Source organism: Calliphora vicina, chromosome 5 (assembly GCF_958450345.1).
Source record: "Calliphora vicina chromosome 5, idCalVici1.1, whole genome shotgun sequence".
NCBI classification, from domain to species: domain Eukaryota; kingdom Metazoa; phylum Arthropoda; class Insecta; order Diptera; family Calliphoridae; genus Calliphora; species Calliphora vicina.
In genome coordinates, this window is record NC_088784.1 from 22,189,458 (window position 1) to 22,216,797 (window position 27,340).

Consider the following 27,340-nt stretch of genomic DNA (forward strand, 5'->3'; position numbering starts at 1 on the left):
TTTTTAAAATATTTGATTATTTTACAAATTTTTAAAAGATTATTTTGTAAAAACATAAGACGATTTTTATGAATGGTTAAAACTAATGTAAAAATTTTCGTTGTAAGTAGTTTTCTAGTAAAAAATCATTCAGCTGATACAGCTGTGCCCGAATTAGGACTGGAATTGTCAGTTTGTTTAATGCAGATCTTTTTCGACTTCTCTTATAGTCGTTGGTAGAACGCCCAACACGGTAGCCTGCGACTGCGGAATTGATGGCGTTACTACGAATGTTGGTCAAAGCTGTTAAATACAAGCTGCGGTTAAATTAAGACCCAAAACAGCTTTGAATTTTAACATTTTAGATTTTGATTGAGAGAAATAATTATGACAAAATTTGTTCTTGCTTTTTTTGATTTAGAACGGGGATTAAAAGCATCCGCCCTGAGAAAGTTCGATTAAATACTACACAAGGCTGTTTTTCGACATTCCCGTTAGGTAAAAACCACTTCCTTCGATTCCTAAATTAGACATTTCCCCAATCGAATAATTATTTTAGTAGATATTTGCGATTTTATCAGTTTAAGGATGTAAATGAGTTCCCAAACCAGGAAGGTTACTGTATAATTTGACTAGAAAGAAAGCATTTTCTTCTCGAATCGAATTTCACAATAACCACCCAGCTCTCTCCATACATTCGTATGAAATATCTGACAAATCTCACGTGTGGGTCCATTTAAATATGGATGAATCTATCGAGAAGGTTCTTCTTCATTTGGATAACGTTAAATTGAAAATGTTTTGTTATGTGAGTCTCGGTCATTTGCTACCGTCATCTTTTTTAGAAGAATTACAGCAATTCTGATATTCCCTGAATCAAATTATTAGTTTGTAAAATATTTCCGTTTAGAGATGTGTTTACAAAATTGCTTTCCGTGTACATATTACGTAATGTCTAACATGTCTTGGAATTGAATCTTCCGATAACATCCCCGACGGTTATTCTGGTTGATACAGTTGATGTTAAATATAAATTTCTTAAAGTAATCTGAAAATCTGTCAGTTAAATTAGATTCATTCTTAAGGCTGGATTAGCCGACCGTTGATAAAATGTAACCGTAATGTTATTTAATTAACTTCACATCAATATATCCGCCCAAAGGGGAGCGATGATGGCTGATGATTAATCGCCTGATCCTTTTTCTGGTATTTCCCTTGCAAAATGTAAAATGTTTATACAGTAGAAACTATATGAGACTGCACAGAACAGGTGGACTAATGAATCCACATGTGTTATCGCGAGGTTGACCTGGTCGATTCAGGTTCTGTGAAACGGTGAAATGAAAAAAATACTTTGAATTTTCATTTTCATAAGAATTTTTCATATTCAGCCCAATTGTGAATAAAAATTCCCCGGGAGTTTTTTCCGTTTTCCCATTCAAATTCAATGGGAAAAAACTTCCGGGGTATTTTTTATTCATAATTGGGCTGAATCTCATTTCACAATTACAAAAATTGCAATTCCAGTTCTTCAATTTGTTTTATTCAACTTTTTCTTTTCATATGAAAACATTTGAATTTATTTATCATTTTTTCACTAAACGAGAATCAGAAACTATGAAAATATGAAAAAACTTTCATTTCACCGTTTCACAGAACCAGAATCGACCCTCTGGTCCATATACGATGCCAGCAAGACGAAACTACTTATATAATTCAGTCGTGAGCAAATATGTATAATTGTTTCTTTTATTCCAGGACAATGCATATTTGGAACACATGCTAGAAGAATGGGCCTACGGTTTAACGATTACTGTAGAAACGAAGAAGAGGAGAAGACTGTGCCCCACCTATTCTGCCAATATCCGGCTCTGACAAACTTGATGGAATGTATTCTTGGAACCCCCTTCTTCTTGTGATTAGATGAGTTATCAAGTAAATATAAAAATTATCAGGTATAGTCTCCATTTATTAGTGTTATTGCCACAATGTATACAGAGGCGACACGACAAAAAAATATATTTGTCTCTTTCTCTCGAAACAATTTCAACTGGTTTGGTTTTGTGCTTATTTATATAGTTGTTTGTTTTAACGCACTGTCTGTATTAAACCGCAAATTTGTTTTCTCTTTCTATCGAAACAATTTCAAAAAAAGCTGATTTTAGTGTGTTTGAACTGTCAAATTTGACACCTCTGTATACTTTGTGTTATTGCTTCGTTATGACAAAACTGTTAGTGCTTTTGCTCAGACAACTTTGTCTTGACAACCAATGTCATTTATTGTTATGATAAATATTTGTCAAGTATAGACAGGGACACAAATTATACAGATATGAATCAGCTGGTTTCAGAAATATGGCAATAGAAAAATAACAAAAGTAAATGTCGAAATGGTTGTGGTTTGAAAAGAGGAACAAATATATTTTACACTCGTTACCTATTGAAAATTATATTTTTTCTCTTGCTCTGCAAACCATAGCCATGGCAAACTTTTTTCACAACTGTCATTTGTTGCATATCTGTGATAATCTGTGATATAATAGTTCACACTTCCCGAGTCATCAATTTGTTCATATAGCGAACAATTTCTTGTCTGCACATGAATTTTCCACGTGTGGACAACTCTTGTTAATGTTATGTACTTGTTCGAAAAACGTTGTCAGAACAATTATTCGCTCAAATGTAATGTTCATACAAAAAAATTACAAAGAAAACTATGATAATCTACACGTTTTCCCCACTTGAACAAATTTTATTTATTTATTTATTTATTTATTCCAAGTAATATAAAAAGCCTATAAGGCCAATCAATATATATTACAAAAGTAAATTCCTGAATACAATTCATTATAATTATTATAAATAATAATACAAACTAAATTAATATTAATCAATTATTAATTAATAATAAAGAAAAAAAAAAAAATATTAAAAATGGCTCCCCAGCCGAAGAAGAAGAAAAAACATAAAAAAGAAATAAAATGTCCGTAATTTACCGACGTTTTGTTTATGTATGCACAAGACCTGGGGTTATGATAAAATTGTCATTAAATGTTAAGATAAATATTTATCAAGTGTAGACAGGACTGTTAAAAAATAACACAAAAGTTATAAACACATTGCAAAATTCCCTCACATTAATTGTCATTTTCCCTTTTATGGTAATCTTTGCAAATATCTCCTAATCTGGCAACTCAAATTGGCTATACCGTTGAAATGTCAAACTCAACTAGCTGACGTGAAAAGAAATAAAAAATAAAAAAAAATTCGAAAGTGCTCACGGTAGAATTGTGTAAAGTCGTAAAAAAAATTATTTTAAATTTATTAAAATCCTTCAAAATTAATTCAATTTAAGCCAAACAAAAGCGAAAAGTTTATCCCATACGGTAAAATTCCTATAATAAATATTAAGAATTGATTTCTGCGAAATATAAAGAGAACAAAAGTGTAAAAAATTTACTAGTTGAAAATCAATGAAAAAAAGTGAAAATGTAGTGGAACCTAAAAGAAAAACTAAAACGACAAATATAAATACAAAAAAAAAATGTGATTGAAGAAAAAGAATACGGATTTTTTTTGAAACTAAACTGTTTCCTTAAAAAATATAATTGTGAAAGTTCTGTTTTTTTTTGGGGGATTTTTTCCACATATTTTTTTTTCGATTCATTTTTGAGCCTGTGTTGATTTGTTACGTTGTGAATTGCTTGCGTTAACGTTGTCGAGCCACTTTAAAAAAAAATCTCCTGTCCCCTTACGCGTTGCATCACCCCTTGTGCTCCATCAATAATTTGACGAAAAAAGAAAAAAGTTCAACAATTTTTTTTCGTGTTTCACACTGTGGAGCACACACATTTAGAAGAAAAAGAAGAAAAAACAACCTACCAGCCAGCCAGCTGTGTTGTCTTGCGTACGTATTATTGTTGTTGGGTTTTTTTTTTGACGTTCATTACTTTTGGTATTTTTTTCTTTTATGCCTCCCCCTTGATATTTTTTTTTTGTTTTTCATATTCAACACTGTTTTTTCTTCTTCTTTGAACATACAAAAACAACAACAGCGTAATTTTAATACTCTTTGTCTCTCTTAAAGAGATGGTGTTGCCCAATCAAAGAAAATTGTTTGAAGTAAACAATTGCGAAATTTAAATGAAACAAACTAGGACTGAATGTCACAGAAAAGAGATTACCATATTGTAACATATTAATTGAGAAAAGATATATATTTGGTAGCTGGCGTGCAGACATGTGATGTAGACCAGATATTAGAATATGCATAGGACATCATCGAGAGATCTTAGTACACCTCGTTGTGTCACGACCACTTTTATCATGCGGTAGCTTTATTTTTGGCGATTAAACTCAACAAATATTTGCTTGCATTATTCAAATGCCTAGGATAAATCGAACGCAGCAACTATAAAGCATGGTATGATCAATGCTTATTTATATTTTTTAACAAATACCAACAGCAAAGTATTTTTTGGCTTGCCTGCAGAAGACCCGTAGTATTTGGCAAGAATCGAACCATCAGTCTGATAGGCATGCACACTATCATCTATTCTATCGGGGAACCCCATTATTGACGCTATTAACGATTTGAGCAGTTATGAAATTCGGGACATCTGAAATCATTAGAGTCCTACCGAGTACCGGTATAGTATTGAAACCCCGCCGAAGTAATTTAAATAAATAATGGCTATAAAATAGCTTGAATAATGCTGCTACTCACCACCAGAGGTGCTGTAACCTGTACTAATAAAAACATAACGCGCAATTACAGAGTTGTCAAACAAAAAAAGATTTTCTCTCACGACATTTCCACAGATCCGGAAAATCTGTTCAACTCTGACACAACACATTTCTTTGAAGTTCTCTTAACCTCCAATTTGCTTAATGTATGTCCCCTCCTAATAAATATTTGTTTGATGAAATGTATCCTTAATTTGATGGCCAAAAGATTATGAGACATGGAAGCAGTGTAGAGATCTTTAGTGTTTAACTTCTGATTCAATTGAATTTTGTAAACAAACAATCTTTCTTTTTCCACAATTAATAGATTTCTGATGCAAAGACTAATGAGTTAGATTTTTTGTCTGCTCTCTTCAAGATTAGAAGTTTTACAGTATGAAGTTTTACAGTCGTCCTACCAAAATCGGGATATTAAGAGAAATATTATTATGCGAAGTCGCTTTCGTCATAACCCGGATATAAAACTCCAACACATGGTAAAAACCGTCAACTCAAAAAACCAATTTTATGAAATGTTGATATTTTAGCTGCTTAGGAATGTAAATATGTTCCGAATGTTGTAAAGAAATTTGAGATCTGCTAAAATGTTAGGCTAAATTAAATCTCTAATTCATACGCTACTTATAAACTTCAAAATAAGTCAGCAGTTTATTATACGCTTCAATCTCGCAGCAGGACAATTTCCCGGTTTATCTTAAATTTTAGCGATTTTCATACAAGTAATATTCTTCTCGAACACAGTGGCATCTCCAGTAACATACTCTTTTTTTGTACACCTCGATTTGTCATCATTACTTTGGCTCTCTCACACTTTGTAAGAAAAAACCTCACAGAAATGTCAAATTTTCTATATGTAACAACAACAATAATTACCACATCAAATCATCTTGTGAACGGCGCGGTAAATACAAGTGAATCTTAAAAAAAAATTTATATAAAAAATAGTGAAGTGTGTTTTCTAATAAATTTGTATATTATTAAAGAAATAAAGAAAACAAATTAAAAATACATAAAAAAAATGTTTAACGAACTACATTTAACAATTAACATATACCTAGCTAAATACCACTTTAGCAAAATTATAATGAAACTAGAAAAAAGCAAAAGTGTGGAATTTCTTGCATAGAGAAAAAAACATATTTTTCTTGAAATACCTACCTATTTCTTTCTTTTTTTTTGCAAACATATGTTAAACATTTCTTTTCTTTTTTGTATAGCAAGCTGCAAATTCTTTTAGGTAGAAATAGTTTTTCTTTTTTGTTTTAAGATCCTCAGGTGTTTTAAATAGTAAAAGAGTGAATTTATTGAGTGTGTAAATGTTTGTTGCTTTAGTGAAATATGATTAAACATGTTCTAGGTATTTTATGTTATTATTGTTGCTATCACCACAACAACACTGCCAAATGTGACACAGCATTAGTAGTAGCAACAAAAACAACAATACAAACTAGCAACAACATTAAGTACATATATATATGAAAATGCATTCTATTTTAATTGAGTCGATTGGTGATGTTGTTTTTGTTGTTGCTTGTCGTTGTTTTTTTTAAGGTTATGCGTGGGAGTTGTCTGTGTGGGTGGGTGCTTTAAATTGGTTGGTTATGTTTGTTCTTTCGTTGATTTTCTTGTCAAAATTTGTTTCATATTAAATTCTTTTAATTTGTATTTTGCTAAAAATATCGTGCATTATGTTGAGGTGAATGTATTTTAATTTATCTCGTGTTTTTTTCTTTTGTAATAGCTATTATTTAAATATTCTAGACGATTTGTAAGCAAAAGAAATATTTGACCCACATTTGTTTATGTACATTTAATTAAAATTGTATGCAGCTATATTTCTTTAGAATTTCCTTACAAAGTATAGGTACTTGTGTCATGGACGTTGGATTTAATAATGGTGCAAAGGAAATTTATTCTATAGATAAAAATAAATAAAGTAGGATTTAAAATATCGAAATAGATGTAAATATGTTACATCTAAATACCAATTTTATGATTTAATTTTTGATTTAAAGACTTAAGGTATTGGAAACTCCCCTGTCAGAGACCTAACTCAGTTGTCAAAAACCTGAGTGGTGGGGAATGCATTAGTAAAACAATATTAAGGAGTGAGATAGAAAAAATCTTAACCTACAGTTTTAATTTTTGTTTTATTTGATTGAAATTATTATTACAACTTACAAAAAATATAATTTTTAAAGTTCTGATCAAAAGTGATGAATTTATGAACCTTTACCGGAAACCCTTCCATTAAGGTTTTTATTGAGCTTTCTGTTACTTTGTTCGAATACGTAGTTAAACTCCGTTTTAAATCTACCACACTTTTGAACACCTAGTTTGTGCTCTTTAATTCTCTCAATATCTCTCCACTGGCCTTAGCTCCAGGCAGTTTGGAGGATTTGCCTCTCTTGGTACAAATACCACATAATTGTTCTTGTACCACTCAAGAGCTTGTTTACCATAGCGAGAGGATGCCAAACCAGGCCAAAAATAAGTGGACACATTAAGAAGTCTTATGAATGGAATCAACCTCTTTTGTAAACATTCCTTGAGCTCTTTCCTTTGCCTCAACTGCATATTGCATACCATACCAAGAACTTTTAGAGACAATTTTCTGCTTTTGGGTCCTAAATTTTCTACAATATTTCCTCGAGCATCAGCAACATAAAAATATTGACCCGCAAGCAGCGGGTCATTGGTTTCCTCATCCATTATGCATATTTTTTGTACAAAATTTGTCTTAAATTTTCGTGTTCTGTCTTTGGCCTCTTATTTTTTTTAGCAGATTTCCTGTTAGTAACTTTTTGAGATTTGTATGTTTTAAACTTGCATTGGCTATAACTCCTTTCGAACGGGATGTGTTGGGAGAAAATGCTTTTTATATTTATTGGTTTTAGAAATATCATGTGGACCATTGCTTCTACCTGGACCAGGTTTTCGATCAACGGACAAGTTCTCTCTATTCTGTTTAATAACATTGGAATTTGTTTGGCAGACCTTTGATTGGCCTGGGCGATGTTTGTCTTCCGTATCAAAATCACCTCTTCACATAATGCAGAGTAATACTGTTTAATCTGGAAGGCTTTCCCGATAAGGGTTGTTATTCAATGCACCTGTTCAATAGTACTGTGTCTCCTTCTGAAATTAAATAGATGGTCAGGTATTATGTTATTAGTATCATAATATGGTAGAAGGTTTTCAATGAGAAAAATTTCAACATGTTTAGGTTTCAATCTTTATCTTAAAGGATAATTTTGTTAATGTTTGTAATAAATCAAAATTCTTTGTAGAATAATCCAAATACATATAGGGAAACCAAATCCTCCTTTTGAAAAACTTTAAAATTTAATAATATGTTTCAAAGTGCAAAAAAATTCCCACAATAAATAAAAACTACAACTTACCTACACATTATAGCATTTAATTTAAAATTTAAACCAACAAATCATTTAAACAAGTTTCTTAACTCCCAAAAAATTTCCCATTGCAGCAACAATATAATTTAAAAATAAAAATGAACTAAATAAACAAAAAATCAAAATCTCTGGAACCCATAAACAAAACTACAACAATGTGAACGAACACAACATGTAAATTTTTCTAACATAATTTTTTCGATGTGTTCCTTAATTCCTTATCCCCCTAAATAATATAATGAAATCAATGATATTTTAACGGAATTAAGTACTCAAAACATCCTTAAGAAGAAGAATACATACAAACAAACAAAAAAAAAGCTCATCCAACTAAAGCTAAATAAAACAAAACCAAAACCCTTAATATAAATATACATAAATATTATATAAATATATAATTTTTCTACTCATAAACGGTGGTTATTGGTGGGCAATTTTTTAAAAATTGCTTACACCAAACCCTACAACAGCCAAAAAATTCCGAAATCTTCAAATTCTGCTTCAGCGCTACAAAAGCTAAAAGCCAAAGCTACCGGCACCTCGGTCAAACGTAGTAAAAAGTCGACAAAATCAACGAAACAACAACAACAGCAGCTACTATTACAGCAGCAGCAACAATCGACGTTAGCATTAGCCACAGCTTCAACATCGAATCCATCATCATTTCAGCAAAGTGTTGGTGGCTCCTTTCAAGGAGTCATCGGCGGCAGTGGTGGCACAGAATTTCTTTCGCAAGGCCACAGTTATAGTTATCAGCAACGCGGTGGCGCCTTTAAAAGCGACACTGCATACAGTGGCGGGGGTGGTGGTGTTGGTGTCGGTGGTGCCGGCAGTGGAGGTGCTAGCACCAGTGACGACATTGCTGCAAATTTTTCTAAAACAACCTTTTCACCAAATTCAACACAAAAATCTTCATCATCCTCATTTCATCATTCAGCGTCATATCAACAACAACAGCAGCAACAACCATACCATCAGCAGCAGCAACAGCAGCAGCAGCAATATAATCAAATTAATAATCACAACCATAATAGTAATCCTCCACATACCAATAGTGCCAACATTAACAATTTTACAAACTTCTCATCTTCGTCCCAACCAGCGATGATGATGAAACAAAAGACAACATTGGGCGAACGTATAAACATTGGCGATGAGGTGCGTGAGCTAAAATTGGGATGTACATTTAATACTAAAAAAACAACGAATGCATTTCATACAATTAAATGTAAGTACATATGCATACAATTATTTATAGTAAAATAATGAATAGTTCATGTTTATAGTTTTAAGCAATTTGTTTTATACACATATTTGATACGAACTTCTTAGGCTAACTTAGAAGTTATTTTTTTCTTTGACTTATATATGTACGTAGTATAAAAAATCTAAAAAAAGCATTCTTGATGCGAATGCACTTTAGGAAAGATTCTCCACGTAAAATTTTTAATTTGAAAAGTGTTAAATTGACTGAACAACGCAATTAATGGATGGCAACCGAACTTCATTTGCGTTGTTTAAGGGCAACCATATATTTCTGGTTGCTGCCAGTTGCCATCTGTAATACCACTTTGGAAACTGGTGTAATTCTTAATAGACCCATAAAATTTCGGGACGGGAAATCCTACCATTTTTAATATTTCTTTATGTAGTATGCGAACCATTCCCAATATTTTTTGTTTTTAATATTATATTTTATATTATTTTACAATAAGTATTTAAATCTTATAACTAAATTTAAAACTAATTGGATTTCCGTTCCGGAACGAACCGAATCATATTCGGCCATAGATTCTCAGCGACAGCTGTACAAACCGAAAATTTTTCCGCATGAAAGTTCTTTCCTGATCAGTTGAGGTGATAAAGGGCACCTTTACCCTTTCCTTTAGCGTTATTATGAAAACGTTGACTGATGTTGCCGTTGTGAAGAGCTGAGAGTTCTGCATCCTTGTACATAGTTCTGATGATTCGAATTTCCTACTCAATGCTTTCCATACGGCAGTTCTTCTGAAGTCTATGAACAGTAGATATAGAGGGGTACGCCATTCTATAGATTGCTCTAATATAATGCGTAGACTATTGACCTGTTCTAAGCAGCTTTAATTTCACATATTGTTCTCTATTTTGTTTTGGATTCTTCCCTGTTCTCTGACTGCAAGTATCTTGTATATGGTGTTAAACTGAGTAATTACTCTCCAGTTGGTGCAATCTTTCAAATCGACACTTTTCGGTAACTTTATAATTATTAATTTTTTCCAAGTTGGAGGCAGCCAATCGATGGCCTCCTTTATCTCATTTAGACTGAGAGTACTGCAGTACTGCTGTTGTTTCTTTCGTTGTCTTCAGTAGCTTCACCTACGATGACGAATGTTTGTTAGTAGCGTACCACTGCGATCAGCGACTGCTTGGCTGGGACAATCTATCGTCTTGTGAAGTTTTCTCATGTATAGGCCAGTACTTCTCCTGCTGCCATTGTTAGCCGTTCCAGGAAATATTTGTTGTCTCTTTTTGCAGCTTTCTTTACTTTTTTAGACAGCAGTTGGTACTGCGGCCTTTTTTGGAAATTACCTTTGTGTTATTCACAGAAATTTTTCGGTGCGGTTCCCTAATGGTTTGGGTTTAGCTCAAGTGCATCCATAAATATATGGTTTTCCTCAACTATAATTAATAGTTTGTAGTTCCAGGAGTGCTCTCATATCATTTCGGAAGAAAATCGCGAGAAAAAAAATGTACTTATCAGCAAGACTAACGTACAATTCATGTTTCCAGATCAACTAAAATCTAATTTGTTCAACATAGATTGTCAGTTGTGAAAGCAGCGGCACGTTCACCGGATCTTAATGCTATTGAGAATATGTTGGGACTGGTTTTGCTGAAAATTTATTTTGAAAACCATCAGTATAAATCGGTTGAACATAGATAAATTTGATAATGTATAAGAAGTGCACTTGGAGACCCATAGGATCCATTGTGATACCCTTTAGAAGTATAACTAGGTGTGAAGAGATGAAATGGTATTTTAAAGATAAGAAATAAGTCAGGTGATATAAAGAGAAATAAAGTAAAATCCCCAGTTCGAAAAGGACAGGAAATAAGTATATCAGCCCAATTATGAATAAAAATTCCGCGGGAGTTTTTTCCCTTTTCTCATTATTCCTATTCAATTTCAATGAGAAAAAATTCCCGGGGAACAAACTCCCGCGGAATTTTTTATTCATAATTGGGCTGTATATGTATGTACTAGTATTCCCTGTTACCTAAAATAGCCAGCGTATTCCCCTCATAAAGCCTAATAGATTACCTAGATCATATCTAGCTATATCCTCAAGTTCATCATCGAATCTTTCCCCTAGCCATTGTTGCCTGAGACACTGTAATCTTCTCCACTATTTCTAGTTTACATTTACCAATGAAGGCTCCAATTGAGCAGTCACCGTTTATCAGTTCTACTAAAGACCTACATCAAAATTGGTTCGTAGAGTTCGAAATCTTTCACAGATCAACATATAGTATGGGCATATAGGAGGTTTAACCTGCCAGTTCCTATTACTAATACAGGTCAGATCCGATGCCTGTCTGGCCAATACATCTGCTATCTTATTTCCCAGTATGTTACGGTACCTTGGTACCCAACATAAACCGATTGTGTATAGTTCCAATAACGCATATGACATCTCAAAGCACTCAATGCTTTGAAATGTTGCATTCGTCTGGGAGTCTGCATAACACTTCGATGACCTTATCTACTACAGATTCCATCTTGGAACCATGAGTGAAAACTGCAACCCCTTCAAACAGTTGTCCAGATCCAATCCACTCGTATCTACTAGGAAACACAATTAGGGGTGAAATACCGAAGTCTTAAGTCGTTACTCTATGGTCGGAAATCCCTGTAGGGATACTAGCCAAAAAAAACCAACCGACTTTGTTCTTACCAGAGAAGACTCAAAGAGTTTAAGCAATTTCCTAGCCGCCGCACTTGCCACATATTTCTCAATTGGCAGTAAGTTAAGGATTATATCCAATGCTCCAGGTGGTAACACACCTCAGGCAGCACCAGAACTTTACTGAGTGTCTTCCTATAACTACTATTTCTCATTGACTCCCACCAAACCGTGCAACATAAGTATTAATGGGCCTTACAACAGTTTACGATGCCTGGTGGTAGACACCAATTCTTACCAATAGTATTCCTGCATGTGTAGTTGACATTGAGACCTCTTTTAAGCCTTTTCTGAGTATTATTCTTCCATGATAATTTCTTATCAAGGAAGGTCACTAAATACTTGGATACCTCTGATAAAGTCAGCTCAGCGCCGTCTGTTTTCAGCAAATTAAAACTCCCTACAGTATATATCCTGGTAAAGTGTACTAACTCTGTTTTCGTTGGGTTTACACCCAGGTCAATTGCCTTGGCCCAGGTTAAGAGCTCACCTAGCGCCGCTTGCATGATTTCGCTGGTTGTCGAAAGAAACTTTCCCTTGATCAGAATGACAACGTTGTTCGCATAGACAACTATATTCCTACCATTAGATTCAAAGATCTTGAGAATAGAGTTCAACGCTAGTAACCACATCTAAACAAATCAGGATACGATACTGAACTTATAATTTTGACGCATTTTAAAATGCACATATTTGATATTTCGGTTTATAAATAGAACTAACTAGTTGACCGCCCGCCAAGTTTCTCCAACCCACATACACCTGCATGTTCTTATTTATTTGCAAATAAAATATATAAATTTGTACTGCATACTTTAGGTAGCTTTTTTATTACAGTTGACCGGACTAAAAAAAAAAAAATTTCAAAGTTTTACCCCGAATTTTTGAATTTTTTTTTCTTTGAAAACCATCTCCTGAAAATTTGGAATTGAATAAAGAAAAATCAGCCAGATCGCTCCAGCCGTTCTCACGTGATGCCATTACATACATGGACCATTTAATTTTTATATATATGTATATAAGACAGAAGATAGGTAACAAATGAGAGCGAAGGATTCTTAGCTGAACAACGTATGGGCAACAAGTATTTTTGACAATAGTACCAATCAAAACCAATTTTTTTTGAAATATGCATGCCAAAATGACCTTATCATTTTGACATGCATATTATATGCTTTTATTTAAAATTAAATACTTTTGTGTAGCAGGAAATGTATTGAAAAACTTTCGTTTATTAAAATAAATATTTATTAAATTGCAATATATAGGTAAATTAGTTTCTAATATATATTTTTATTCTTTCCAGATGATTTTAAACCTGCAAGTGTGGATAAAAATCGTGTTGCTACTGTAGATGTTGGCTCAAATAATCAAGTTACTGTTACTGTGCCAAATTTAGGTAAGACCACATAAAACGTGTTTCTTTTTTAAACACATATCTAAATTTTTTGTTTTTATTTCTATATTTATTTTGATATTAAAACATTTTCTATGTCTATATATGCAATAAATATTGTGCCTTAATATTTCATTTCATTTATATAATAATAATAATAATGATGATTAAGCTTTTAATATTGTAATAATTTGTTTATAAACGTTGTTAATGAACTTGTTAAAAAGCCTGAAGAATTATTTTTTTGCTAAAACAGCAATTATTAAAAGAAAATTTGTGTTTTAGTTTTGATTTTTTATTAATTTTGATTATGTGGTATAATAAGTGTGTGTGTTATTAAACAATTTAAATATAAATGTTTTGTTTACCATTTAAATGCCTTTCAATAACATGCAATTCCACAATAATTTGCAAGTTAATTTTTTTTAGTAGACTTCTAAGTATTAGGAAAATCGTCTAGTGCTCTTTCCTGTCAGTTTTCAGTTTTCAATTTGAAAACTTACAGACCTTTTCGTGTTAGTTATATATATTTCTCAAGTATATAGTATATAAAACGTGTACTTGTGTATATTTTATAGTTTATTGACTTGTAATCTGTTTTTTTGTTGTTTGTTTGTTAAGTTGAGTTTACAAGACACAAAATAAAATGTTAAATATTTGTTGTTGAACAACGTTCATAAACCTTTTTAATAAATGACACATGTTGTGACCTCCCCTTACCCCCTGCTAACCTCTATTTAAGCCTCCTCTACTACGGTTGTTAATTTTATAGAAGGTGGCGTTTGGCAAAAAGGACAAAGTTTCTTTCACTACATTGATTTGATTTTGCTATATTTGTTGCCATTTACTATTTAAAACAAAGTAATTTCCTGAGGACAGTTAGTTCAGTTCAGTTCACTTAGTTTTATTTAATCCCTGCTAAACTTGTTTTAGTTTTTAATTGAATTTCTTTTTATTTCTTTATCAAACTTTTATAAAAAAAAAAATTCATAATATTGAGTGTGTTTTTGTTTTGCACGAGCAGTGAGTTTGTGGTGGCTGGTTGGCTGTTTGGTTTGTCATAATCCGTTGGCAATTCTTTTTGGTTTGCAATTTGACCCAAAAAATTGCTTAAATTTTTGTTTTATTTGTTTTTTTTTTCGTTGTTTTATAGTGTTTTTTTTTGTATCTATTTGTATTCATTCATGTTTGTTGGTATTTTTTTCTTATCTTGTGTTTTTTGTGAGTGTGTGTTTACACCAACAATTCCCTTTCACTTTTTTGTTGTTTTGTGGTGTTTTTTTTTGTATATATATTTTTTTTACTTTATTTATTTAAATTCCAGTACAAATGATTATGCAAATGAAATGTATTTATTATTGTTATTTTATATATAATTTTTTATATTTTTGATTTATTTTCTCTTTGTATTATAAAATTAATTAAATTAAAATTAATTTTATGTATTTGAAAATAGTGTTTTCAATATTTAATTGTAAACAGTTTGTAGATGTTAACTGCTGTTTTTAATTAAAAAACAAAGACTTTTTGAGGCGAGGTGCAGCAGTATTATTGCCGGAAATGTAGTTTTATCGAAAAATCTTTATTTTTTTTATAGGAAATAGAAAAGGCTTTAGTTTAATTCTTCTGGTTTAAAAATTAAAGATTAGTTAAGCTTAGCTCTCAATATTTTTCATAACTTTGGGATAAATCTTTCTATAGAAAAATCAATTTAGAACACATTACTAATGAAAACTGTAAATGAGACAAATTCTTATATAGATTCAATTGGAACAAATTTGTATATAGAAAAATTCAATAGAAAAAATTTGGGACACATTTTTCTAAAGAAAAATTGATTGTAATAAATGAAATTTAGACACATTTTCTATATAAAACTGTAATTGGGACAAATTTTTCTATTAAAAAATTAAATTTTTTCTATATTGAGAACAAAATTCAATTATGATAAAATTTTTCTAAATTGGGACACATTTTTATAATGATTTATTTATTTATGATAAATTTTTCTGAAGAAAAATTTAATTGAGACAAATTCTTCTATAGAAAAATTTATTTTGGGGAAGCAATTTCCTATAAATAAAAAATAAAACACATTTGGGGCATGAAATTCTACAGAAAGTTTCATTTGGGACAAATTTTTCTATTGAAAAATTCAATTGGGACAAACTCTTCTATAGAAATATTTAATTGGGACAAATTTTTCTATTGAAAAATTCAATTGGGACAAATTCTTCTATAGAAATATTTAATTGGGACAAATTTTTCTATTGAAAAATTCAATTGGGACAAATTATTCTGTTAGAAATTTAGTTTGGGACACAATTATGTATAAAAATACATTTGAGTCATAATATTCTATCTAAAAATTAATTTGGGCATACATTTTTATAGAAAATTTCATTTGGAACAAATTTTTGTATTGAAAAATTAATTTGGAACACATTTTTGTATAGAAAAATTCAATTGGGACAAAATCTTCTATAGAAAAATCTATTGGGACATAATTTTCTATACAAAAAATAATTTGGGACATAAAATTCTACAGAAAATTTCATTTAGGATAAATTCTTTTATTGAAAAATTTAATAATTTTGTCTATTGACACATTTTTCTATAGAAAAATTAATTTGGGACACATTTTACTATAGAAAAATTATTTTGGGACCCAATTTTCTATTGAAAAAATCATTTGGAACAAAATATTCTATATAAAATTTCATTTGGAACAAATTTTTCTATTGAAAAATAAATTTGGGACAAATTCTTCTATTGAAAAATAAATTTGGGACAAAATCTGCTATAGAATAATTCAATTGGCACAAATTCTTCTATAAAAAAATCATTTGGTACTAATTTTTCTGTAGAAAAATTAATTTGGGACAGAAAAATTAATTTGGGACATACAATTCTATACAAATTTCATTTGGGACATATTCATCTATCAAAAAATTTAATTGGGAAACCTTTTTCTATTGAATAATTCATTTGGAGAAATCATTGTATTGAAAAATTTGTTTGGGACACATTTTTCTATAGAAAAAATTAATTTGGGACAAAATATTGTATAGAAAAATTAATTTGGGACTTAAATTTCTATAGAAAATTTTATTGGGACAAATTTTTCTGTAGAAAATTTCTTTTGGGACACAATTTTCTATAGAAAAATTCATTTGGGACAAACTATTCTATAGAAAAATTTTATCCAAATAAATTTTTTAATAGAAAAATTAATTTGGAAAACATTTGTTTATAAATGTTGCTTTTTTTAGAGGCGGAAAACTTTAAATTTGTAGCACTGTTTTCTATGACAGCTGATTTGACAGTTCTAGGTTAGTTTGTTTGGCAATTTATCATGATGAAATGAAAGAATCACGCAAATTGTTCAAATTAAGTTTGAAAATCTTGGTTTAATTTGGCAAATCATCCTGCTGGTACACATTTCTCTATATAAAACTGTAATTGTGAATAATTTTTCTATAGAAATATTCATTTGGGACAAATTTTGCTAAACAAATATTAATTTGGGACACATTTTTATAAAGAAAAATGCAATTGGATAAACTGTTCTATAATTGGGACACATTTCTCTATATAAAACTGTAATTGGGACAAATTTTTTCTAAATAAAGATTCATTTGGGATACAATTTTTCTAAACGAAAACCAATTTGGGACACATCTTTCTAAATAAAAATTCAATTGGGACAAATTGTTCTATAATTGGGACACGTTTCTCTATCTAAAGCTGTAATTGGGACAAAATAAAATATTAATTTGGGAAAAAATATTCTATCGAAAAATTAATTTGGGACAAAATACTCTATAGAGAAATTAATTTGGAAACATTTTTTCTATTGATAATTATCATTGGAAAATTTTTTTTTATGGAAAAGTTCAATTGAGATAAATTAATTTGGAACAAATTTGTTTATATAAATAAATTGGATAAATTAATTTGGAACAAATTTGTTTATATAAATATACATTTGACTTCCTCGAGTAATTCATTTGGTAAAATGTTTTCTATTGAGAAATCTATTTGTGAAAAATTTTTCTACAGAAATATACATTTGGGACAAAGAAATAGAAAAATTAATTTGGGACAGAGTTTACTATAGAGAAATAAAGGAAAACTGTCTCAACAAGACACTTTTCTGTAGGAAAACTGTCAAAACAAACTTTTCTATAATATTTTCTTTCTGTCTCAACAAGACACTTTTATGTGTCTCAACAAGACTGTTTTCTATAGGAAAATTGTCTCAACACGGCTGTTTTATATAAGAAAACTGTCTCAACTCGATTTTTCTATAGGAAAACTATTTTAACAAGACTATTTTCTATTAGAAAACTCTCAACAAGACTTTTTTCTATAGGAAAATTGTTTCAACATGACTTTATTTTTATATAAAAACTTCTTGCCCTATTATTTTGATTCTTGGTGTCTAACAAGACCATATGTAATGAATTTAAATTAAAAAGCTCAGAATACATTCGGTATAAAAACTATATAAATTTAAGAAACAAAAAGTCAGCCAAGCGTTAAAATTGCACAAAAAAAAATTAAAACAAGACAACATTATTATTTCATTATTTTTAATAAAAAACTTGAAATTTAGTCTTTAGAATATATGATTTAATTAAGAGGCTTTTTGGTTTTTATATAAAACAATACCATTCTTATCAAACACTATAAAAAATATTTATTTTTTTTTTTATAAATCGTGTCTGATTTGTTGTATTTGGATGGCATTTTGTCTACATACAAGTAATAAAAAAAAGAAAATGCAATTTCAATTTCATAACACAAAGTTCGAGGCTGATAAGAACTTTGTTTTATTATAATATATGTATAAGTATATATTTGTGTTTAATAAGTGGCTTGTGCTGACGGTATTGGCCCCCAATCGTTTGTTTAAAGTTGAGAAATCTTATCATTTGCTATGAAACTTTGTATGTGAGGCAATTTATGACAGGTGATATATATTTTTTTAGTTTTTTTGCATAGATAATGATTAAATTAGTATAGAAAATGCACAATTAAAGGTAAATTAACACGTAGTTTTAAAACAATATAAAAAAATGCAATTTTAAGTTAAGTTTTTAGGAAAAAATATGTGGAAATCTTTGTATAAATATGTTATTTCAATAAAATTTTCTTTTCTTAATATTTGCAGTTAGTTCCGGTGTGCCTCATACCATTTATAAAGGAAATCAAAAGAAATACACAAAAGAATGTATACTCATATTCGACAAAAGGACTGGTGAAATTACATTAGAGAAATTAAATCACAATATACAAGTAAAGAAGACGCGGTAAGTTTCCTTTAATATTTGTTTTCTTTTTTTGACATTTTAATGCAATATTTATTTTGTTTGCTTTGATTTTTCTGTTGCAGTGAAATGACAAACAAACCTAGTGTACCTACACCTGTAGCAATGCCGCCGGCAGCAGCTCCCCCAGCTGTATTAGCGCCTTCAGTAGCTGTCTCAGGAGGAAAATTAGAAAACAGTACAATGAGAATATCTTCCAAAACAAAAGTTTCCACTGGCAATAGAAGAAATACAATAAGTAAGTTGAATAAAGACTCAAGCATATTTAAAGTATTTTTTTTTAATTTTGTATTTCCTTTATTATTTTAGTTGAATTAAAGTCTCGCAACTCTCCCATGCAAGGTTCACCTTCGGCGGGTTTGACTCATCACAACAATAAAAGTCCTCAATCGGCTCCAGCGTAAGTTTTTCTTGTGTTTCAAAAATTTAAATTGAAATTTAATTATTTTTCTCTTTAATTCCCTCGATCGCGTAGATGGAATGCTAATAATGGCCAGGCCACTTTACCTAGTATACCCATGATTGATGATGATGATTCAATATTTGGTATTGGCGGTGGTGGTGGAGGTGCTGGTGCAGGCGGCGGCGTTGTTGGTGGTCTTGCTAATATTTCAGCTTCTTCCTCCTCCTCAACATCCAGTCATCATAATAATTCAGGACATGAATATGATTTACCCCAATTACAATATTCAACAGCACCTCCAACGAAACAATCAAAACAATCACATCACAATAGTAATAATCAAAAGCGACACAACAATCATCAACGGCATCAGCAGCAGCAACAACAACAGCAGCTGCAACAACAACAGCAGCAGCAACAACAACAGCAAGCTTCATCCTTACAAACGCAACAACAACAGGTGCAACAGTGGCAACAACAATTGCAACAGCAGCAACAACAACAGCAGCAGCAACAACAACAAAATCAATATAATCGTTACAACACTAATGGCAATTCCTCGACTTCCTCATCGTTATATAGTAGTAATCATAATAGTAATCATCATAGCAATAATAATATACGTAATAGCAATCATCATAATAACAACAACAACAATACCAACAACCACAGTAACAACAACAGCAACAATAATCTTAATCATCATCATAATGATCTTGCCTCATCGCCAACACTGGCCAGTGAAGCAGCAGCTCTTGAACAGGTAGGTTTTAAATCTTTTACAATAGATACAAGTATCTTGTCACTGTGTCAATAAGACAATTTTATGTAGAAAACTTTATCAATAAGACTCTTTTTCTATAGAAAACTGTCTCCATAAGACAATTTTATTTAGAAAACTGTCTCCATAAGACAATTTGCTATAGAAAACTGACTCAGTAAGACAATTTTCTACTGAAAACTGTCTCAATAAGACACTTTTGTATAGAAATCTGTCTCAATAAGACACTTTTCTATAGAAAACTGTCGCAATAAGACAATTTTATATAGAAAACGGTGTCAATAAGACAATTTTCTGTAGAAAACTAACTGTCAATAAGACAATTTTATATAGAAAACTGTTTCAATAAGACACCTTTTTAAAGAAATCTGTCTCAACTATAAAACAATTTGTCTCAATAAGACAATTTTCTATAGAAAACTGTCTCAATAAGACAATTTTCTATAGAAAACTGTCTCAATAAGACACTTTTCTGTAGAAAACTGTCTCAATAACACACTTTTCTATAGAAAACTGTCTCAATAACACACTTTTCTATAGAAAACTGTCCCAATAAGACACTTTTCTATAGAAAACTGTACCAAAAAGACACCTTTCTTTAGGAAACTGTCCCAAAAAGACACTTTTCTATAGAAAACTGTCCCAAAAAGACACTTTTTCTATAGAAAACTGTCCCAAAAAGACACTTTTCTATAGAAAACTTTCCCAGAAAGACACTTTTTTATAGAAAACTGTCCCAAAAAGACACTTTTTCTATAGAAAAATGTCCCAAAAAGACACTTTTTCTATAGAAAACTGTCCCAAAAAGACACCTTTTCTATAGAAAACTGTCTCAATAAGACACTTTTCTATAGAAAACTGTCTCAATAAGACACTTTTCTATAGAAAACTGTCCCAAAAAGTCAATTTTCTAAAAACTGTCCCAAAAATACAATTTTCTATAGAAAACTGTCCCAAAAAGACAATTTTCTTAGAAAACTGTCCCAAAAAGAAAATTTTCTATAGTAAACTGTCCCAAAAAGACAATTTTCTATAGTAAACTGTCCCAAAAAGACAATTTTCTACAGTAAACTGTCCCAAAAAGACAATTTTCTATAGAAAACTGTCCCAATAAGCCACTTTTCTATAGAAAACTGTCTCAATAAGACACTTTTCTATAGAAAACTGTCCCAAAAAGTAGATTTTCTATAGAAAACTGTCCCAAAAATACAATTTTCTATAGAAAACTGTCCGAAAAAGACACTTTTCTATAGAAAACTGTCTCAATAAAAAAAAACTGTCCCAAAAAGACAATTTTCTTAGAAAACTGTCCCAAAAAGACAATTTTCTTAGAAAACTGTCCCAAAAAGACAATTTTCTATAGTAAACTGTCCCATAAAGTCAATTTTCTATAGAAAACTGTCCCATAAAGACAATTTTCTATAGAAAACTGTCTCAATAAGACACTTTTCTATAGAAAACTGTCGCAATAAGACACTTTTCTATAGAAAACTGTCTCAATAAGACACTTTTCTATAGAAAACTTGCTCCATAAGACACTTTTCTATAGAAAACTGTCTAAATAAGACACTTTTCTATAGAAAACTGTCTAAATAAGACACTTTTCTATAGAAAACTGTCTCAATAAGACACTTTTCTATAGAAAACTGTCTGAATAAGACACTTTTCTATAGAAAACTGTCTCAATAAGACACTTTTCTATAGAAAACTGTCTCAATAAGACGCTTTTCTATAGAAAACTGTCTCAATAAGACTCTTTTCTATAGAAAACTGTCTCAATAAGACACTTTTCTATAGAAAACTGTCCCAAAAAGTCAATTTTCTAAAAACGGTCCCAAAAATACAATTTTCTATAGAAAACTGTCCCAAACAGACAATTTTCTTAGAAAACTGTCCCAAAAAGAAAATTTTCTATAGTAAACTGTCCCAAAAAGACAATTTTCTATAGTAAACTGTCCCAAAAAGACAATTTTCTACAGTAAACTGTCCCAAAAAGAAAATTTTCTATAGAAAACTGTCCCAATAAGCCACTTTTCTATAGAAAACTGTCTCAATAAGACACTTTTCTATAGAAAACTGTCCCAAAAAGTCGATTTTCTATAGAAAACTGTCCCAAAAATACAATTTTCTATAGAAAACTGTCCGAAAAAGACACTTTTCTATAGAAAACTGTCTCAATAAAAAAAAACTGTCCCAAAAAGACAATTTTCTATAGTAAACAGTCCCATAAAGTCAATTTTCTAAAGAAAACTGTCCCATAAAGACAATTTTCTATAGAAAACTTTTCTATAGAAAACTGTCTCAATAAGACACTTTTCTATAGAAAACTGTCTCAATAAGACACTTTTCTATAGAAAACTGTCTCAATAAGACACTTTTCTATAGAAAACTGTCTCAATAAGACACTTTTCTATAGAAAACTGTCTCAATAAGACACTTTTCTATAGAAAACTGTCTCAATAAGACACTTTTCTATAGAAAACTGTCTCAATAAGACACTTTTCTATAGAAAACTGTCTCAATAAGACACTTTTCTATAGAAAACTGTCTCAATAAGACACTTTTCTATAGAAAACTGTCTCAATAAGACACTTTTCTATAGAAAACTGTCTCAATAAGACACTTTTCTATAGAAAACTGTCTCAATAAGACACTTTTCTATAGAAAACTGTCTCAATAAGACGCTTTTCTATAGAAAACTGTCCCAAAAAGTCAATTTTCTATAGAAAACTGTCTCAAAAAGTCAATTTTCTATAGAAAACTGTCCCAAAAAGTCAATTTTCTATAGAAAACTGTCCCATAAAGTCAATTTTCTATAGAAAACTGTCCCATAAAGACAATTTTCTATAGAAAACTGTCTCAATAAGACACTTTTCTATAGAAAACTGTCGCAATAAGACACTTTTCTATAGAAAACTGTCTCAATAAGACACTTTTCTATAGAAAACTTGCTCCATAAGACACTTTTCTATAGAAAACTGTCTAAATAAGACACTTTTCTATAGAAAACTGTCTAAATAAGACACTTTTCTATAGAAAACTGTCTCAATAAGACAATTTTCTATAGAAAACTGTCTGAATAAGACACTTTTCTATAGAAAACTGTCTCAATAAGACACTTTTCTATAGAAAACTGTCTCAATAAGACACTTTTCTATAGAAAACTGTCTCAATAAGACGCTTTTCTATAGAAAACTGTCTCAATAAGACTCTTTTCTATAGAAAACTGTCTCAATAAGACACTTTTCTATAGAAAACTGTCCCAAAAAGTCAATTTTCTAAAAACGGTCCCAAAAATACAATTTTCTATAGAAAACTGTCCCAAAAAGACACTTTTCTATAGTAAACTGTCCCAAAAAGACAATTTTCTACAGTAAACTGTCCCAAAAAGACAATTTTCTATAGAAAACTGTCCCAATAAGCCACTTTTCTATAGAAAACTGTCCCAATAAGCCACTTTTCTATAGAAAACTGTCTCAATAAGACACTTTTCTATAGAAAACTGTCCCAAAAAGTCGATTTTCTATAGAAAACTGTCCCAAAAATACAATTTTCTATAGAAAACTGTCCGAAAAAGACACTTTTCTATAGAAAACTGTCTCAATAAAAAAAAACTGTCCCAAAAAGACAATTTTCTTAGAAAACTGTCCCAAAAAGACAATTTTCTATAGTAAACAGTCCCATAAAGTCAATTTTCTAAAGAAAACTGTCCCATAAAGACAACAATAAGACACTTTTCTATAGAAAACTGTCTCAATAAGACACTTTTCTATAGAAAACTGTCTCAATAAGACACTTTTCTATAGAAAACTGTCTCAATAAGACGCTTTTCTATAGAAAACTGTCCCAAAAAGTCAATTTTCTATAGAAAACTGTCCCAAAAAGTCAATTTTCTATAGAAAACTGTCCCAAAAAGTCAATTTTCTATAGAAAACTGTCCCAAAAAGTCAATTTTCTATAGAAAACTGTCCCATAAAGTCAATTTTCTATAGAAAACTGTCCCATAAAGTCAATTTTCTATAGAAAACTGTCCCATAAAGTCAATTTTCTATAGAAAACTGTCCCATAAAGTCAATTTTCTATAGAAAACTGTCCCATAAAGACAATTTTCTATATAAAACTGTCCCAAAAAGACAATTTTCTTTAGAAAACTGTCCCAAAAAGACAATTTTCTATAGAAAACTGTCTCAAAATAAGACAATTTTCTATAGAAAACTGTCTCAAAATAAGACAATTTTCTATAGAAAACTGTCTCAAAATAAGACAATTTTCTATAGAAAACTGTCTCAAAATAAGACAATTTTCTATAGAAAACTGTCTCAAAATAAGACAATTTTCTATAGAAAACTGTCTCAAAATAAGACAATTTTCTATAGAAAACTGTCTCAAAATAAGACAATTTTCTATAGAAAACTGTCTCAAAATAAGACAATTTTCTATAGAAAACTGTCTCAAAATAAGACAATTTTCTATAGAAAACTGTCTCAAAATAAGACAATTTTCTATAGAAAACTGTCTCAAAATAAGACAATTTTCTATAGAAAACTGTCCCACAAAGACAATTTTCTATAGAAAACTGTCCCAAAAAGACAATTTTCTATAGAAAACTGTCCCAAAAAGACAATATTCTATAGAAAACTGTCCCAAAAAGACAATATTCTATAGAAAACTGTTTTCTATAGAAAAGTGTCTTTTTGGGACAGTTTTCTATAGAAAAGTGTCTTTTTGGGACAGTTTTCTATAGAAAAGTGTCTTTTAGGGACAGTTTTCTATAGAAAAGTGTCTTTTTGGGACAGTTTTCTATAGAAAAGTGTCTTTTTGGGACAGTTTTCTATAGAAAAGTGTCTTTTTGGGACAGTTTTCTATAGAAACGTGTCTTTTTGGGACAGTTTTCTATAGAAACGTGTCTTTTTGGGACAGTTTTCTATAGAAACGTGTCTTTTTGGGACAGTTTTCTATAGAAAATTGCCTTTTTGGGACAGTTTCCTATAGAAAAGTGTCTTTTTGGGACAGTTTCCTATAGAAAAGTGTCTTATTGGGACAGTTTTCTATAGAAAAGTGTGTTATTGAGACAGTTTTCTATAGAAAAGTGTGTTATTGAGACAGTTTTCTATAGAAAAGTGTCTTATTGGGACAGTTTTCTATAGAAAAGTGTCTTATTGAGACAGTTTTCTATTGAAAAGTGTCTTATTGAGACAGTTTTCTATTGAAAAGTGTCTTATTGAGACAGTTTTCTATTGAAAAGTGTCTTATTGAGACAGTTTTCTATTGAAAAGTGTCTTATTGAGACATTTTTATATAGAAAAGTGTCTTATTGAGACATTTTTATATAGAAAAGTGTCTTATTGAGAAAGTTTTCTATAGAAAAGTGTCTTATTGAGAAAGTTTTCTATAAACAAAGTTTCTTATAGAGACAGTTTTCTATAGAAAATTGTCTTATTGAGACAGTTTTCTATAGAAAATTGTCTTATTGAGAAAGTTTTCTATAGAAAAGTGTCTTATTGAGACATTTTTCTATAGAAAAGTTTCTTATAGAGACAGTTTTCTATAAAAAAGTGTCTTATTGATACAGTTTCCTATAGAAAATTGTGTTATTGAGACTGTTATGTTATGAAATCAATTATTTTTTTGGACATAATTTTCTAATTATTTACCATTTAAACTTTACTTACAGAACATTGCTGCCGACTTAAGTTCATCGACTTCTAGTTCAGAATCAGAATCGAGTGGTAGTGAAAGTGGTTCGGATTCCGATGACAGCACAGAAGATGATAGACCGTCAAGAGCTGCAATTAATCAAATGAATCAACTGCCTAGTTTGGGAATGGCACCAATAACGACATCTTCGCCACAGATGCAATATCAACAGCAACAACAACAGCAAAATAATCAACAGCATGTGCAGCAGCATACAGGAGGAGTAGGAGGTGGTAGTGGTGGTGCTGGTGGAAATTTTGCAACCAATGGTGGTTTTCCTAATGATTTATTACAAAATGATTTACAATTATCATCAAATTCGTCCGATGATGATTCCGATTAGTTTAAATATATAAATGAAATAATAATTATTGAAATAAAACAACCACAACACCACTTACTCTATAAATAATAAAATAATTAAAAATAATAGTATATTTTTGTAAAAAGGAAACCTAAATAAAATATATAATATTAACAAAACTAACAAACAAAAAATAGTAATTTAAAATAAAAACCCCACAAAAGTTGATATATTAAAAGAAAACAACAAACAAAATTCTTAAGAACACAAATTAAAAAAAACCAACAAACAAACAAAAACCATTTAATATTAGTTTTTATGATTATTATCTAAATATATATATATAAATAATTATACATATTAAAACTTTCTGTTTTTAAACGATTTTTAACGATTTTATTACAACAAAACAAGAAAACAATTGCTATTTATATAAAAATCTTCTGTTTGTTTACTTCCTGTTTTTTTTTTTTTTTTTCTTTAAATAATTTTAATAATAGTAATTTTTATATTTTAATTGAAATATTTAAAGTTTGATTCAAAGATTCTTGCTTCAAATATTTTGTATACATACGTACTACATAAATAAATAATGCTCTCCAAAAACCCCTTGGAAACTTTTTTTTTTAAATATTTTAATTTTTGCAAAAGTTTTTAAATAAATGGTGTAATTTTCTTTTATAATACATAAATAATTATTATTAATAAATTTGTTTTTAATTTTTAAAAAATGATTGATGATGCCGATGAAAATTCAGTAATATTTAGTAAAATGTTTTTTTTCTTTTCTTTTTTTTAAATAATTTTTAATTATTATTTAGTTTAAAATAATTATAAATAAAATATAGTTGAAATTCTAATTAAACACATACAAACAAACATATTTTTCTTAAATGTGCTGGATTCCTTTTCATTTTCTGTTTAGAATCTTTCCGCTGTTATATATTTTTTTTATTATTATTATAATTTTAATAATTTTTTGACTATTGCCAATAATTAATTAATTGATTGATTGATTTTTATTATAAATACAATATTTTTTTAATTTATTATTTTTTTTTCATTGAATTTAGTAAATTTAAGAGTTAATTATAATTAAAAATGAAACAAAACAAAAACCTACAAAGCAAAACAAAGAAACCATGAATGGAAGTAACAATTTATGAGACCAGAAAATAAAATAAAAAAAAAACAAAAAAAAACAAACAAACATTTTTTGCATATTATTCTAATAAAATATATCTATATATATATATAAAAAAAACCATATTAATTGAAATTGTGTAATTTATAAAGGAAAGCAGCAGACATTTGCAGTGACCCTACCCTGCAGTTTTTGCA

General features: G+C 29.9%; 1 protein-coding gene across 2 annotated transcripts; it reads left to right on the plus strand.

The window, feature by feature from the left end:
* The first annotated feature begins 3,179 nt into the window (after positions 1-3,179).
* Eaf (ELL-associated factor) lies at positions 3,180-26,694 on the plus strand. Of its 2 annotated transcripts, XM_065511411.1 has the most exons (8): positions 3,180-3,365; positions 8,216-9,369; positions 13,392-13,484; positions 18,658-18,796; positions 18,880-19,052; positions 19,124-19,214; positions 19,290-19,980; positions 25,673-26,694. In XM_065511411.1, the coding sequence occupies exons 2-8, from the start codon at positions 9,246-9,248 to the stop codon at positions 26,036-26,038; spliced, it is 1,677 nt and encodes a 558-aa protein (XP_065367483.1). In that variant the 5' UTR covers positions 3,180-3,365; positions 8,216-9,245; the 3' UTR covers positions 26,039-26,694. The 2 variants fall into 2 exon arrangements, with proteins under 2 accessions (XP_065367483.1, XP_065367484.1); XM_065511412.1 differs by lacking the exon at positions 3,180-3,365 and having other exon boundaries at positions 8,213-9,369.
* Positions 26,695-27,340: the final 646 nt, after the last annotated feature.

What these genes read in the sequence shown, in the direction of transcription:
- Eaf (XM_065511411.1), top strand. Translation starts at nt 9,246, where the DNA reads ATGATGATGAAACAAAAGACAACATTGGGCGAACGTATAAACATTGGC. An exon ending in AGTCCTCAATCGGCTCCAGC is followed by an intron (nt 19,215 to 19,289) that starts GTAAGTTTTTCT and finishes TCGATCGCGTAG; the next exon opens with ATGGAATGCTAATAATGGCC. An exon ending in AAGCAGCAGCTCTTGAACAG is followed by an intron (nt 19,981 to 25,672) that starts GTAGGTTTTAAA and finishes CTTTACTTACAG; the next exon opens with AACATTGCTGCCGACTTAAG.